The sequence below is a fragment of the Narcine bancroftii genome, chromosome 2 (assembly GCF_036971445.1).
Source record: "Narcine bancroftii isolate sNarBan1 chromosome 2, sNarBan1.hap1, whole genome shotgun sequence".
NCBI lineage: Eukaryota > Metazoa > Chordata > Chondrichthyes > Torpediniformes > Narcinidae > Narcine > Narcine bancroftii.
Window position 1 is genome coordinate 292,114,641 of NC_091470.1, and position 15,488 is coordinate 292,130,128.

General features: G+C 36.0%; 1 protein-coding gene across 6 annotated transcripts in view; it reads right to left on the reverse strand.

The window, feature by feature from the left end:
- Positions 1–15,488, reverse strand: part of LOC138755413 (tripartite motif-containing protein 54-like) — a 66,287-nt gene that overhangs the window by 31,062 nt on the left and 19,737 nt on the right. For 5 of the 6 annotated variants that reach the window (XM_069921364.1, XM_069921360.1, XM_069921365.1 and 2 more), the window contains exon 3: positions 396–573. In XM_069921364.1, coding sequence (XP_069777465.1) covers positions 396–573 — 178 coding nt within the window. The remainder of the gene's footprint in view (positions 1–395; positions 574–15,488) is intronic. The other variant, XM_069921361.1, reaches the window with a different exon arrangement.

Genomic DNA, 15,488 nt, shown 5'->3' on the forward strand with positions numbered 1-15,488 from the left:
TGACTGAAGCATCAGTACAGAATTTTAAGTTTGATGCATTTTAATGGTCTATCCTCAGGTGTACATTTGCTTGTTTTTTGACCATTAGGCAAGGGGACCAAATAATAAGAGTAGCTTAATAGTTAGTATAATGGCAAAAGACAAATGATGGCCTTATCAGTCCAGTCTGTTGAAGGAGGAATGGGTTAATATATTTACTAAAACAGGATTTCCAACGTTCATCTCATATCGACAATTTCCTTTGAAAAGAACTGAAGTATTTGTTAATAAACAAAAAAAAAAACAAAATTGAAAAGTCTATATAGGCACAATTAATATCAGGTCAGATTTTTCACTGATACAAATAGCAGAAGAGGAGGTAGGGGAAACAATAAACAATGATTTAGGAGACCCACCTTTTGTCTTTTATAAATATTATTTAGCGGAGCCACCTCACAGTCTTTATGAGCCCCAAATACTTTACACATGGAGCATGTTGGTACTTCACATGTCAGACAATAAATGTTGATTCGTTCATCATCATGTTCTTCACACATGGGTTGTTCAGTCTTCTTTTCAGGTCTGCGAGCAAAACTGAATGAATTCAAACTCATTGATAAGTCATCATATTCAATCAATACAAGATGACACAATATACCATTTCATCCCACTGGCTGGAGCTTCTGACTATATTTTCTTGCTTTTTAGAAAAAGGTCATAAATTTCCAAAGTGCAGAAGCCAACTCAGCATAGAAAGGAAACTGAGAGAAAACAAAATATATTTTAAAAAGCACATAAGTACTACTTGTTAATTGGCAACTTTTCAAATCCATATTCCCAGTAGGAAATCCCTGGCTGCACATTCATATCAATACATCGAAGGCCTCACATGATTCATCAATGACACTCAACCATGATACCACACCACTCAAAAGACATTGCACCTACTCTCTTGGGGAGCAAAGCACAATTTCTAACTTGCAGATAACATTTTTGTGAAACTGTGATAAATTGCAGCAAGATAAAAGCATATGGTGCAATGATGCATGGAGATGAAGATTAATGTGGAGACCTGTGAGGTCTTGCATTTTGATAGGAAGAATGGGAAGAGGGAATATAGATCTTGATAACAAGCTTATTGCCATTGCACAGTGTACATGTGTACTATAATTTTTATTTGTTGCTGCTGCATGGGAACTTGAAGAAAAAAAATTGCAAAATAACTAAAAGCACCTCCACACTAAATATTTAACTTAATTAAAAATTCAATAAATACACAAATATAGATAATAAATATGCAAGTGCAAAAAAAAGTTATCTTGGTGCAAAAAAAAGAGTTAGCAATAGTACAGTCTTTTTGTGATGTCAGAGCAGTCTCTGATTAGTGTAATAAGGAGATGTTCAAGAATATGATAGCTGTTAGAAAAAAACGGCTCTTGAACCTAGATGTGCTGGTCTCAGGCATCACTATTCTCTGCCCGAACAAAGGATGCTATTTTACAAAGGATGCAGTGTGCATAACTCATTGGAAGTAGCAGGGCAGGTTGAGAAAGCAATCAATAGGCAAACTCAGTTTTGGATTGATAAAGACACAAGGTATAAAAACAGTGAAGTGAAGGTGAATTTTATAAATCCTTATCCAGCATACACTGGAGTACAGAGCTTAATTCTGGTCACCATATGATATGAAAATATGAAAGCCTTAGAGATGATCCTGAAAAGCTTTATCAGAATGAGAGACGATTGTTGCATGGATAAATTAGGAAGGCTGGAACTGTTAACTTCAAAGAGAAAGCTGGGGAAGAGAGATGATGGAAGTTTATAAAATGATGAGGGGTCTGGACAAAGAAGATAGTGGGAGGTTGTTTCCTTTGGTGGAAGCATCAAGGACTTGAGGCCACAGGAATAAAATAAAAAGGAAGAGAATTTAATGAGAAATGAGGAAACGTTTGCACAGAGAGTGGTTGGAATCTATTCTGCACTACATGCTGATGTGGTGCAAGTGGTCTCCATGAAAAAATCTGAATAAATTAATGGTAAAGAAGCCAAAGTAAAATGGGCGAGGTGGTGGAACTAGTGAATTGTTCTGATAAAGAAGAGGCACTGATATAATAAGCCAAATTACCTCCTTCAGTGCAGACAGTATTCTTTGAGTCTCATAGGAGAATGTGGTGCAGAACCAGTGCAGCATGTTTTTTTTTGTGTTTTTTTTTTACACAGCTGCTGTGTTCTGGGAAATTATTCCCATTTTCCCAGAATGCATGCTGTGTAAAAAGCTTGGAACTGGATTGTGCGAGCTATTCTAGTTCTGACTTCTTTCCTTCTAGACCCCTTGATATTTTCCTGAAATGCCTGCAGTGGGGCCAACTGGCTAATGAATATGACGTGGGTGAAGATGACCAGTTGACGTTGATGCAGTGGCACTGTGTGTCCCATGTATGTTATACATCACAGTCAATGTCGACACAGTGGCTTTGCATGTCCCACCAGTGTGCTGTCTAAAATCATGCACAAAAACTGAGATTTGTAGTTTTGGTCATTCCTGTGTGAATGACCAATGCCGGGACATCAGACTCTCTTCATAATGATAAAATCCTGCGAAGTTTGTGTCAAAATCATAACAGTGTTAGTGGGCCCTGGTTGTTTATTAGTGTTAGTAGCAGTCCTGCATCACATTCTCCTTTAAGACTCATAGAATGGTTACTGAATGAAAGGGGTTAATTCAGCTTTTTGTATCAGTGACCACTCTCCAACAGAGCAATGCACGAGTTTTAGGACTGAGGCCACTGAAGATTTCTGTATTTACTTAATTCAGCATTACTCCAAAAAATGCAGTGGGAGAAGGCCCCTAACCCCCACCGCCATTCAACACGATCATGGGTGATCTGCCTTTGGCTTCAAGCTCTACTGCTCTTCAGGGTGGAGTAATGGGATCTTCTTGAGTCAGCAATGTTTGGCTGAATTATATAAGTGAATCATGCAGACAGTTTTCCTCCAAAAACATTTATAGGACTTGATATACCCTGGCAATTTACCTCAATCAGATTAACTGAGGGCAGGTTAAAGATGAGTGGGTGCTAATTGTCTTGGCTGCAGTCATGTCTATATTTTTCCCCTCCACTGATCTCCTCCAAACTCAGGAGTTCCACAGATCAATCAAATACACCTCACACTGTGCTCAAATTGGCGAGGGAATAAGTTGATCAGTGACTTAGTGACAAAAAAGCAGCAAAATAAGTTAAATGAAAATAAGGATAATTATTTAACTTTAATGTATATTTCTTTCTTTTTAAAATATTTTTTATTGAGTTTAACATAATAATCCTACATACTGTCTACTAATGTAACAAAAAGCATGTTATATCATATACACATCACAAATTAATATAAATGTAATTTTTTAAAAATCCATCCATATTTGTTGATTTAACATTATTTCTTAAAAATCATTCTGGCTAGAAACCAATCAAGTTACATTATACCAACGTTTGGTCAAAACAGAATATTATGTCTAATTTGATGTCATGCTCTAGGTCAACCATAATTAAACCCGTCTATAATAAATTATTCTTAAAAAAAAGGAATAAAAAGAAAAAAGGAAACAAAAAACGAAGACTAAATCTAATCTAGCCCCTTCCTCTAATCAAGGTTACCTTGTAGAAAAAAAATGTAAATATATGGATGTGATAGTACAGATCTATCATCAATGTATATAGTGTATATAGTTACAGTATCTAGACTGTGCTTACAGCGATTGGCTGAGAGCTAAGCCACGCCTACTGTCTAGGCCTTAACTGAATGAATTCAGTTGTGTCCCTAGCCAGGTCGGATCATTCCGGACTGGTCGGCCACCTGTGAAGAGCTCCTGTCTTTTGCTAATTAAAGCCTTGGTTTGGATCAACAAGTCTGATTCTTTCGACGAGCTCTACAATGGATCAAATAGCAACCTTCAAAAATAAGACAGAGAATTACTGGAGTATCCAAATTTCTTAAATCTGCCAGTCATGATGGTATTCTATGAATGGGCCTCACACCTTTTCAAATTGAAACTTTCTATCTGTAATTTATTTTTTATTATCCATGCTTTTATGTGATTTTAGTTAACAAGTTTAAAGATTTTTTATTATATTTACTTCTTTTATTAATGTAAAACTACTAAAATAGTCAGAGATGTGTTAAAATTTTGAAATCGATCTTATAGCTAGCTAAGCTCTGCGCTAAATATTTCTGATGGTCAGGGTTTCAGGGATGTTTTGGGGGGGAAGAGCCTCCTCGTGAAGTCATTTGAGACCCCTTTGCCATCTGAACCACATGACTGGAGAGCCCAGACAGATGTGTCCTCTTTCTCAGACCTAGGCAGGTGTGCCCATGGGTAACCTGTGGATGGGTCAGTGCTCCACATGGCTGAAGCTCCTGCAGAGGAGATTCACCAGGATGATGTCTGGAATGAAGTCACTCAGTTAAAAGGAGAGTCAAGAGAATTGAGGCCAGTTCTTCCTGGAGCCAAGGAGTTTAAATTATTGGAGGGTGTGGTAAATTATTGGAGGGCATTCTGAGAGATTGGATATACAAGTATTTGGACAGGAAAGGGCTGATTAGGGATAATCAGCATGGCTTTGTGCATGATAGGTCAGGTTAAACAAATTGTATAGAGTTTTTCGAGGAAGTTACAAAGAAAGTAAATGAAAGAAAGGATGTGGATGTTGTCTATATGGACTTTAGTAAGGCTTTTGATAAAGTTCCACATGGGAGTTTAGTTCAGAAGGTTCAGACACTAAGTATCTATGGAGAGGTTGTAAACTGGATTTGAAATTGGATGAACGGGAGGAGACAGAGAGTAGTAGTGGGTGATTGCTTCTCAGACTGAAGGCCTGTGATTAGTGGTATGCCTCAGGATTTGGTGCTGGGACCATTGTTGTTTGTTGTCTATATCAATGATGTGGATGATAGTGTGGGAAATTGGACAATGAGGAAGGCTTGCAGAGGGATCTGGACCAACTGGAAAAATTGGCCAGAAAATGGCAGATGGAATTTAATGCAGACAAGTGTGAGGTGCTGCATTTTGGAAAGTCAAACCAAGATAGGACATGCAGAGTAAATGGTAGGGCACTGAAGAGTGTGGAGGAACAAAGGGATCTGGGAATACAGATACATAATTCCCTGAAAGGTGGCCTCACAGTTAGACAGGGTTGTATAGAAAGCTTTTGGCATCTTGGCTTCATAAATCAAAGTATTGAGTACAGGTGCCAAACTACAGGAAGTTTATCAGTAAAATTGAAAGAGTACAGAGAAGATTTACTAGGATGTTGCTGGGTCTTCAGGAGTTGAGTTACAGGGAAACCTTAAAAAGGTTAGGACTGTATACCTTGCAGTGTAGAAGAATGAGGGGAGATTTGATAGCGGTTTACAAAATTATGAGGGGTATAGACAGAGCAAATGTGAGTAGACTCTTTCCACTTAGATTAGGATAGATAAATATGAGAGGTCATGGCTTTAGGGTGTAAGTGGAAAGGTTTGGAGGAACATTAGGGGGTACTTCTTCACTCAGAGTGTGGAATGAACTGCCATCTAATGTGGTAAATACAAGCTCACTCTTGTTTTAAGAATAAATTGGATACATACATGGATGGGAGGGGTCTGGAGGGTTATGGAATCGATGCAGGTCAGTGGGACTAGTGGAATGATGTTTCAGTACAGACCAGATGGGCTGAATAACCTGTTTTCTGTGCTGTAGTTTTCTATAGTTCTATGGTTAAGAAGGGACATAATTGAGGTATATAAAATTATGAAGTATGCTACTGGAAGCTTTTCCCCATATCAGAGGCAGCTAAAACTACTAGAGGATAACAATTTAAGAGAAGGGGAGAGATTTAGAGGGAATATGAACTGGACCTCTTTCACCCATAGAGTGGTAAATATCTGAATGTAGTGTCTGAAGGAATGTTTGAAGCTGAGTTGCTGACAATATCCAAAAAAAGTCTAGATTAATGCTTGAATTATTTAGTCACAGATGACTACAAACTCGATGGGTTAATATTGAAGGGTGTCCATTTGTCAGTGTGGACATGTTGGGTCAAGTGGCTTGTTTCTAAGCTGTAAGATTCTGTGACTCTTTGGCTGTGTGTGCCTTTAAGTGGCAAGACGGACTGATCAGGGTGACCTGACCCATTATGTTCCATGTGGCTGAAGCTTCTCCACTTCTCCACTGGTCTCTCTCTGGCGTTTTATTCAGTTATCCTTCAATTCACCCACTCTGACTGTTCCTTTACATCATCAACCTTGGTTGTTTTGAAGCTCTTGGGAGACAACATTCAAGCTACAAATGCATGTAGGTATAGGTATGTGCATATATTCATCTCACAACATGTGACAGCGTGTTTAATTGGAATGGGATTGGATGTTTAGGGATCAATGGAACTTCTGTAACTCAGGGATTGAAGATTGGGGGAGGGTCTCACCAGTAGGTTGGAAGCAAAAAGGTTGAGAGTGAATGTCCCTACTGAAGTTAGAAAGGCTGTATCTACTGAAACTTGAAGGTTTATGATAACCATCTGAGGGGTACTCATTTTGCAATCAAAAATTAGACATAGACATTGAGATCCAATAACAATTACATGTACATTTACATTACAAATGAGGCATAGATATACAACTATCAAAACAGCTTTACAACTCAAACTTGGCTGCAACCATCAAAGTGAGAACTTATTGGTATTCCTGTAAAATTAATAAACTGCCTCCAACTGGTTCTTTTTGGAGAAAATAGTGATTCTGACATATTGTGCAATGGCTGAATTAAGCAGTGTGACAGATGCCCGAATTAACACATTGCTTGGCATATATTTGCATGTTTTTCACATGCTGGTGACGATAAATGCTAACTGTAACACAGAAAAACGATCCTAAATAAAACTAATACCAAGTTGATTATTTTTAGTACTTGTCACATGCTTGACTTGTCAATGTCATTAACCAAGCTGATGCCAATTTGTGGCACACATTTCTGAGGTAAGCCAGTTTAAAATAATCTCTTTGTCAATCTATTTCTCCAAGGAATTTGGTCTTGGTGAACATAGGAAGAGAACTGCTGTTTTGCCTGCTTCTCAAGCAGTTGAGTTCAAGAATTTTAAATGGACCAATTAAACAACATAATCCAAAAATGCTTTGCATTCTACAACCGTTCAAATTGGGTAATAAGCACTTCTTTTAAATCTGAGCTCTAGTTGTATTATCTGAAATCGTATTCAAAATGGGATGAGTATCCCTGGAGCAAATAGTCACCTTGAGTTCAACCTATTGGCAGCAAGATATAAAATATAAAATTTTTTAAAATGCAAATACTTGAAATCTGAAAAAAAAAAATCAGGAAATGCTGATCAGGAAAGTTCGTGAGTGAAAAGAGAAATGGTTAATGTATCAGGTCTGAGACCCTTCGTGAGAACAGTGATAGAAAAAAAACAAGCTATTTCACAGTTTCAGACAAGGTAGGGGAAGGACATATAGGAAAAAAGAATATCACTGAGAGAATGAGACCAAATTATTTAATCTGGGAATTAGAATCAGTTTGTTTGTCTTGTGTTATGTTTTACTAATAACAATGCTAAAGCAGGGGAGCATATATTAATAGAGGCCAGACTATATGATAATTCATTCACCATGTTTCTACACTTAAATGGCATGGGCAATATTGCTAGCCCAATTTAGTAATTTTTCGGGATATAAACTGAATTTAAATAAAAGTGAATTATTCCCTTTTAATGGATGGGTCCCCATTTATGATAGTTTACCTTTTAAAATAGCTAGAGACCATTTTATATATTTAGGGATTAAGATTACTAAAAAACATAAAGATTTGTTTAGGACTAATTTTTTCCCTCTATTGGACCTGATCGGCAGTTTACTTACCAATTGGTCACCATTATCCCTATCCATGATAGGCCGAATTAATGCTATTAAGATGATGATCTTACCTAAATTTTTATATATATTCCAAGCTATACCTATTTTTGTTCCTAAATCTTTTTTTGATAAGGTCGATTCTAAATTGTCCTCGTATATCTGGCAAAACAAGAATCCTAGATTGGGGAAAAAATATTTACAGAAATCTAAACTAGAGGGAGAGTTGGCATTACCCAACTTTAGAATTTATTACTGGGCAATTAATATTAGTTACTTAAGGTATTGGTTGAATTATTCAGAATTATCTCTAAATCCCCATTGGGTAAATTTAGAAATTAAACCGATACAAAATTTTTCAATTAGCTCTATTTTGGGAGCTGCTCTCCCTTTTACTCTTACTAAATTATATAAACAAATTGATAATCCAATGGCTAAACATACACTACGTATATGGTTTCAATTCCGGAGATTTTTTGGCCTAAGTCATTTTATCTTGGAAACTCCTAATGTACTAAATTTCCTTTTTCATCCCTCTCTAATTGATCAAGCTTATTTACTCTGGAAAGTTAAAGGTATAACATGCTTTTCGGATTTATTCTTGGATAACTCTTTCATGTCATTTGAACAATTATCCATGAAATATGATTTACCTCGATCTCATTTCTTTCGATATTTGCAGATTAGGAGTTTCTTAGTTTCGACTTTACCCTCTTTTCCCAATCGGGAGACTACGACTGTTTTAGAGGATATACTATATTCAAAATTCCCTCCAAAAGGTGTGATATCTAAATTATATAATATAATTACAAAAATAAATTCTGAGACTTTTGAAAAGTTTAAAAATGATTGGGAAAGAGAACTCAACCTTCATATTTCTAATGAAAATTGGAATAAAATTCTGCGACTGGTAAACTCTTCTTCTCTATGTGCAAAACATTCACTAATACAGTTTAAAGTTGTTCATAGAGCTCATATGTCTAAAGATAAACTCCATCACTTTTATTCTCATATCGATCCTATATGTGATAAATGTCAATTGGAAATAGCTTCCCTTACACATATGTTTTGGTCCTGTCCCTCTTTACAGAATTATTGGAAGGAAATTTTTTCCATTATATCTACTGTTTTGAATATTGATTTACAACCACATCCCATTACTGCAATTTTTGGATTACCTATGATAGATTTGACTTATTTATCTCTTCCTGCGGATCGTATGATTGCTTTTCTTACACTAATGGCTAGAAGATCTATACTATTAAATTGGAAAGAGGTAAATCCTCCCACTGTTTTCCAATGGTTTACCCAAACTATACTATGTTTAAATTTAGAGAAAATTAGAAACTCTGTCTATGAATCCCCTTCTAATTTTGAGTTAACCTGGCGACCATTTATTCAATATTTTCATTTGTGGTGAGTTGATCTGGCTCTGTTTTCTTTCTATGATTATGTATGATAATTGGGCTGTAAGATGAGATCGGAGTGATCGGCGTGGTTTAGCTATATCTGTAGGTTTTTTTTTAAGTTTTTTTTAAGTTTTTTTTAATTCAGATTTGTTTTTTCTTCTTTTTTGTTGTTTTGTTTTCTCTTTTTTCATATATTGTTATTAATTATATCTTTTTTTTTAGAGATAGTTCACACCCTAAACTGATCAAAAAAATTTTTTTATGATATATTTTTATTCTGTAATATTATTGTTTAATATCTCTGTATTAATTCATTACTTACTATGTATTTTTTTATATCTCTTTGAACTGTATGTGTTTATAAATTATAATAATAATAAAAAGATTGAAAAAGAAAGAAAGAATATTGCTAAAATTGTTTTAAAAAACCCTAAAGAAACTGTAAATGAATTAGCACCAGCAGATCTCAGATGCTGTCTAGGTAAAGTTTGTATATCTTCCCTGCAACTTTTTGTATTTCCATTGGGAGCTCTGGTTTCCTCTCACATCCCACTGTAAATTGCCTCAGTGTGTTGGGTGAGCGGTGGAATCTGAAGGAAGTTGATGATTAGGTGGGAAAAATAAAATGGCATTAATGTAGGATTAGTGGGAGTTGACAGTTGGTTTGCACTCATTCGATGAAAGGGACTGCTTCAGTGCTGTTTCTCTTAATCTCTCCCTCTTCAAAAGAGAAAAACTGAGCCAAAATCACAGATGGATGAAAGGCAGAAATACCAATTCTTATACAGACAGAAGAAGGGACTTATTCCAAGTCAGAGAATTTAATATTGAATACAGAAGGCTACATCATGTCCAGATAGAAGATAAGCTTGCATTGTAACTTGCAGTCTCATTATAATATTGAAGGAAGCGAGAGACATATATGACAGAGTTGAACTAGAATGGTGAATTAAACAATCAGAAACTCAGGGTCACTCCTACAGATGGGAGGAGATTTTATGTGGTGGTGGAAATGGTGAAGAATGATCTGTTGAATATGGAGGTTGATATGGTAGAAAGTGAAGACCAGGGAACTTTGGTTTTTCTCCATCACAGAGGACTGGGTTGAGAGCAGTGGTGCAGGAAACAGGCAAGATATAGGGTGGCCATGCTAAGGTCCTAGTCAGGAGTAGATGGGAAGAGATCTCTGTGAAGATTGATTAAAAGACTGATTTAAAGTAATCAAAATAATTTTGGTGTTAAAATCAAAGGATTGATGGTTTAAGAAGAACAAGACCCATAAAAATAAAACTGATGAAACTCAAAATTCACTGAGATCATTGAAAGAAAGTCTGCAAGGGAGAGGTGAAGAAGGTGCAGGAATGATGTCGGCATAAACCAAAAGAAATGGGGGATTGACACAAGATTTCCCCAAAAAAAAGATAAAATCTATGGAAGTTCTGAGTGAACAATTCTCCAAGGTGGAAAATGAAGAGAGGTGGCAGGAAAATTAAGAATAATGAGGACAGTGATTGAAGACCTGACTACTTGGGAGGGCCAGGTTGAAAATAACCTGATAATGACTCAAGAACAATTAAAAACTCTGGAGGAAAATGCAAAGAAGTGGAAAGCAGATAAAATCGACCACATGGAAAATTTCAGCAGAAGAAATAATATCTGAATTGTCGGGCTGAGCGAGGGGACCAAGGGGAAAGATCCGGTGAATTTCTTTGAATAGTGGATCCCACAAGTGCTGGGAGTGGAAAAATTCAAGGAAAAGATACTAGTAGAGAGAGCTCATTTGGACCCTCAGCCCCAGGAGAGCAGATGACCAAAGACCAAGACCAGTCTTGGTGAGATTATTGATTTACCGGGATCAGGAGGCAACATTGAGAGAAGCAGTGGAGTATGCTAGGGAAAATGGTGGCCCAGTCGAGAAGGAAGGAGGAAAGGTACTATTCTTTCAGGACTTAAGTGCTAATTTAGGAAAGCAAAGAAAAGAATTTGATATTAAAAGACAATTAAGAACACAGATTATAAAATATACAATGTTGTACCCAATGACGCTCAGGATCGATGTAACAGAAGGACCCTGAAGATTTTATAGAACTGTAAAAGGAACCCAAAAACAGTTCCCAGAATGAAGAAAGAACAAGAACAAAGAGAAATTGAACTGTAAAAATCAGATAAAAAGTAAAATAGCTATATTTTTGAACTATATATTATCCATTATTTAAAATAATATTTAAAGGTATATGGAGAGCTCAACAAAGAGTAAATATTTAGCAAAATAATAGTACGATGGAGACTGATTTAAGGGGGTTAATGGTGCCAGAGAGGGAGAATTTTTCAAAATGGTGCCAAATCTAAGGGTAGGGGTTCTTTCTCAGATAGTACCGTGGGGTTGTTTTTGTGGGCTTCCCGGGTTTCTTGATTATGTCACCATCAGAGGAGGGGCAATACATGCATTTGTTAAAAGGGGAAAATCACTTTATAAGTAATCAAAAGGGTCTAATGATAATACTGAATATGTACAAATATAAATATGAAGAGAAGGTTAAAATTTATCAGTACAATATTAATGGGATAAGCTGTGCAATCAAGAGGAAAAGAGTTTTGGAACACTTAAAAAAAATTAAAGGCATATATAGTTTTCCTGCAAGAAACAGAACTCAATAAGTTAAAAAGATACCAGGAGGGACAAGTCATGTCTTCCTTTTTTAACACCAAAGTAAGGAGAGTAGCAACTTTAATATACCAGTGTTGGCTGAAGACACATCCATTGACCCACCAAAAAGGTTTGTAATGGCACATTATTGGATATACAGTATGTAGAATCCTGGACACTCATGAATATTTATGCTCCAAATGTTAATGATGAATCCATTATAGAAAATGTCTTCTTAAAAATAGTAGAGGGTAGACAAAATGTACTGATGGGAAGAGATTTTAATTTTTGCTTGGATCTCATCCTTGATAGTTGTGCCTCTGCCAAAGTGCTCTACCGCCATGAGTCTGAATGACTACTGTCCTGTTGCACTTACTCTCATCATAGAAAAATGTTTTCAGAGGTTGTTTTTATCTCATCCAAAATCTTATTTACCTGCCACTGTGGGTTAACATCAATTCGCCTACTGTTCAAATAGGTCGACAGGGGATGCCATTTCAAAAGTTCTACGCTCTACTATGACTCACCCGGACAGACCAAACTCTCATGCAAGATTACTATTTATGTTGTATCATCAAAGCTGATAGGTTGGCCAATATTTTCTCCTCCAGAATCACCTTGTACACCGGAATGCCACACATGCTGAGGCCCCTTTTGTAGTCCATCTTTACCTCCAACTCCATTCCTATGTACAACTCAAACTTAATTATAAAATTCCCAGATGACACTACGGTGGTAGTCTTGATCACAAGGGATGATGAAATGGCCTATAGAGCTGAGGTTCAGCTCCTAGCCTTGTGGTGTGCTGAGAACAATTTGTTATTCAATATTCAGAAAACAAAAGAGATCATTGCAGATTTTAGATGAGCGGGAAGCCACACACACACACATCCCGATTTACATCAATGGAGCAATGGTGGAGTGGTTACAGAGGTTCAAATTCCTGGGGGTCCATATCTCTGATGATCTCACTTGGTCTTTGAATTCATCAATGTTGATCAAAAAGGCACGACAATGTCTTTATTTTTTGAGATGTATGAGGAAGTTACACCTCAGCCCCAGAATACTGTTGGATTTCAATAGATGTACTGTTGAGAGTGCTCCGACATACATTATTTCGGCGTGGTATAGAATTGTTCTGCACCAGATAGGAAGGCACTGCAGTGGGTAGTGAAAACTGCCCAACAGATTGTTGGAATGCAATTGCCTACCACTGAATCTATTTATAGGGGATAATGTTTGGACAGGACAAGGAATATCATTAAAGATGCAACACACCCTAACCATGAACTATTTACTCTCCTACCATAGGGAAGATGTTATAGGAGCCTTTGCTCGAAAACTACCAGACTTAAAAAGAGCTTTTTTCATGAAGCAGTGATAATGTTAAATATCAATTCATGATGTTGAGCGGTGCTGCACTTACACTTTAGAATCAGTAATATTTTTAACTATTTATTTTAGAGTACTGCAGTGTTATTGCATGTGTTTTTTTATTGTATGTGTTTATTGTATTGTATTCTATTTTATGTTCCGGTCGATGCTAATCAATTTAATTGGCTGGTATAACAGCATAATGACAATAAAGAGTAGCATCATAATCAAAGGCAAAAACTGCAAAAGTTCTTTATCTTTTATGAAAGATTTAAACCTGATAGATGTATGGTGCCAGTTACACCCCACGACAAGAGATTACTCATTCTACTCAAAGCCCCTGATTTTAATGATAGCAATGCCTGAGAAGCAAGAGAATGTATACAGATGCTGTCTTAATCCTACACTGTTGAGAAGGACAGATGTATGTAATTTTTATCAAGGAACAAATAGAATTGTTTTGTGAAACAAACAAACCCTCTATTAATGATAGTTTCCTAATATGGGATACATTAAAAGCTTACTTGAGGGGACAGATAATTTCATATAAGAAAAAAATGGAATTTATGGCAGAGGTCAAAGCCTGGAGAAAGAAATAACAGAATTAGAAAAAGAATACCAGAGAATGGTTCTGAAAGAAAAATACAAAACTTTGGTAAACAAAAAAAATGTAATATAATACCTTACAAACATATAGAATAGAAAAAAAAAACTATTTTAAAGTCAAAACAGAAGTTCTATGAATTAGGAGATAGAGCACATGAAGTTTTGTCATGGCAATTAAAGGGAAAGCAAACATCAAGGATGATAAATGCAATGCAATGCAAAAAGAGCCAGACAAATTAACATATAATCAGAAAGGAATCAATGATACTTAAAAAAAATACTATACAAAGTTATATGAATCAGACTTGAGAGGGGACTCTACTGAAATAGATGAATTTCTATGTAATTGAACTGCCAAAATTGGAAGACAGAGATCGGATGGAATTAGATACCTCCTTTACTAGATATCAAAAAAGCCTCGAAAACAGCCCAGGCAAATAAGTCACCAGGAGAGGATGGTTTTCCACCCAAGTTTTATAGACAGTTTAAAGATTTTTTGATACCTCTCATAATGGAGGTATTGGATTGGGCGGTAGAAATGAAGAGTCTTTCAGAATCCTTCTGAACAGCTATCATTATGGTACTAGCAAAAAAAGAACAGAACCCCGCAAAAAAAATCTTCATACAGACCTACCTCCACGTTAAATGCAGATTACAAAATTTTGGCAAAAGCACTAGCCAATAGACTAAGGGAATATCCACCTAAACTGATAAATTCAGACCAGATGGGCTTTGTTTAAAAAAAAAGACAATTTAATATAATTCATTTGGCTAAGTCTAAAGAAAATCCAAATATAATTGTATCGTAAGATGCAGAAAAGGCATTTGATCGATTAGAGTGGCCATTCCTATTCAAAGTGCTGCAAAAGTTTGGAATGGGCCAAACATTTATTGTTTGGATAAAAACTCTATATCATAAACCATAAGCCAAAATTATAACTAATAGGCAAATGTCGTCAATGTTTTCTTTGAATAGATCCAGTAGACAGGGGTGCCCACTGTCTCCAGGCCTCTTTGTCTTGGCAGTCAAACCATTAGCAGAAATTATAAGGAGAGATCTGGATATAAAGGGATTCAGAGTTGGCCAGGAAGAGCATAAAATCAATTTATTTGCAGATGATATGCTGCTATATTTAATAGACCTGGCTGAGTCTTTGACCAAACTGTAGACCACACTGAAAAAATATGGGAGAATTTCAGAATATAAAATTAACTTGGAAAAAAAGCAAAATTACACCATTAACACATTTTGTCTATGAAAGATAACAAAAAGAAAGTTGGTGTAAATGGAAAATGGAAGGAATTAAATATTTAGGAATAATAGTGGATAATAATCTTCAAAATTTATACTAACTTAACTATCTCCCCCTGCTTGGAAAAATAGAGGAGGACTTACAAATATGGAGCAATCTGCCTATTATTTTAACTGGGAGTTAATTGTGTGAAAATGAAAGTGATGCCGAGTCTGTAATACCTCTTTCAATCATTGCCAATTTCTTTGCCTAAAAACTTTTAAAAGATTCTTTATGGTCATTTAAGACAATTTCTTTGGAATAAAAAAGTGCCCAGGATTGCTA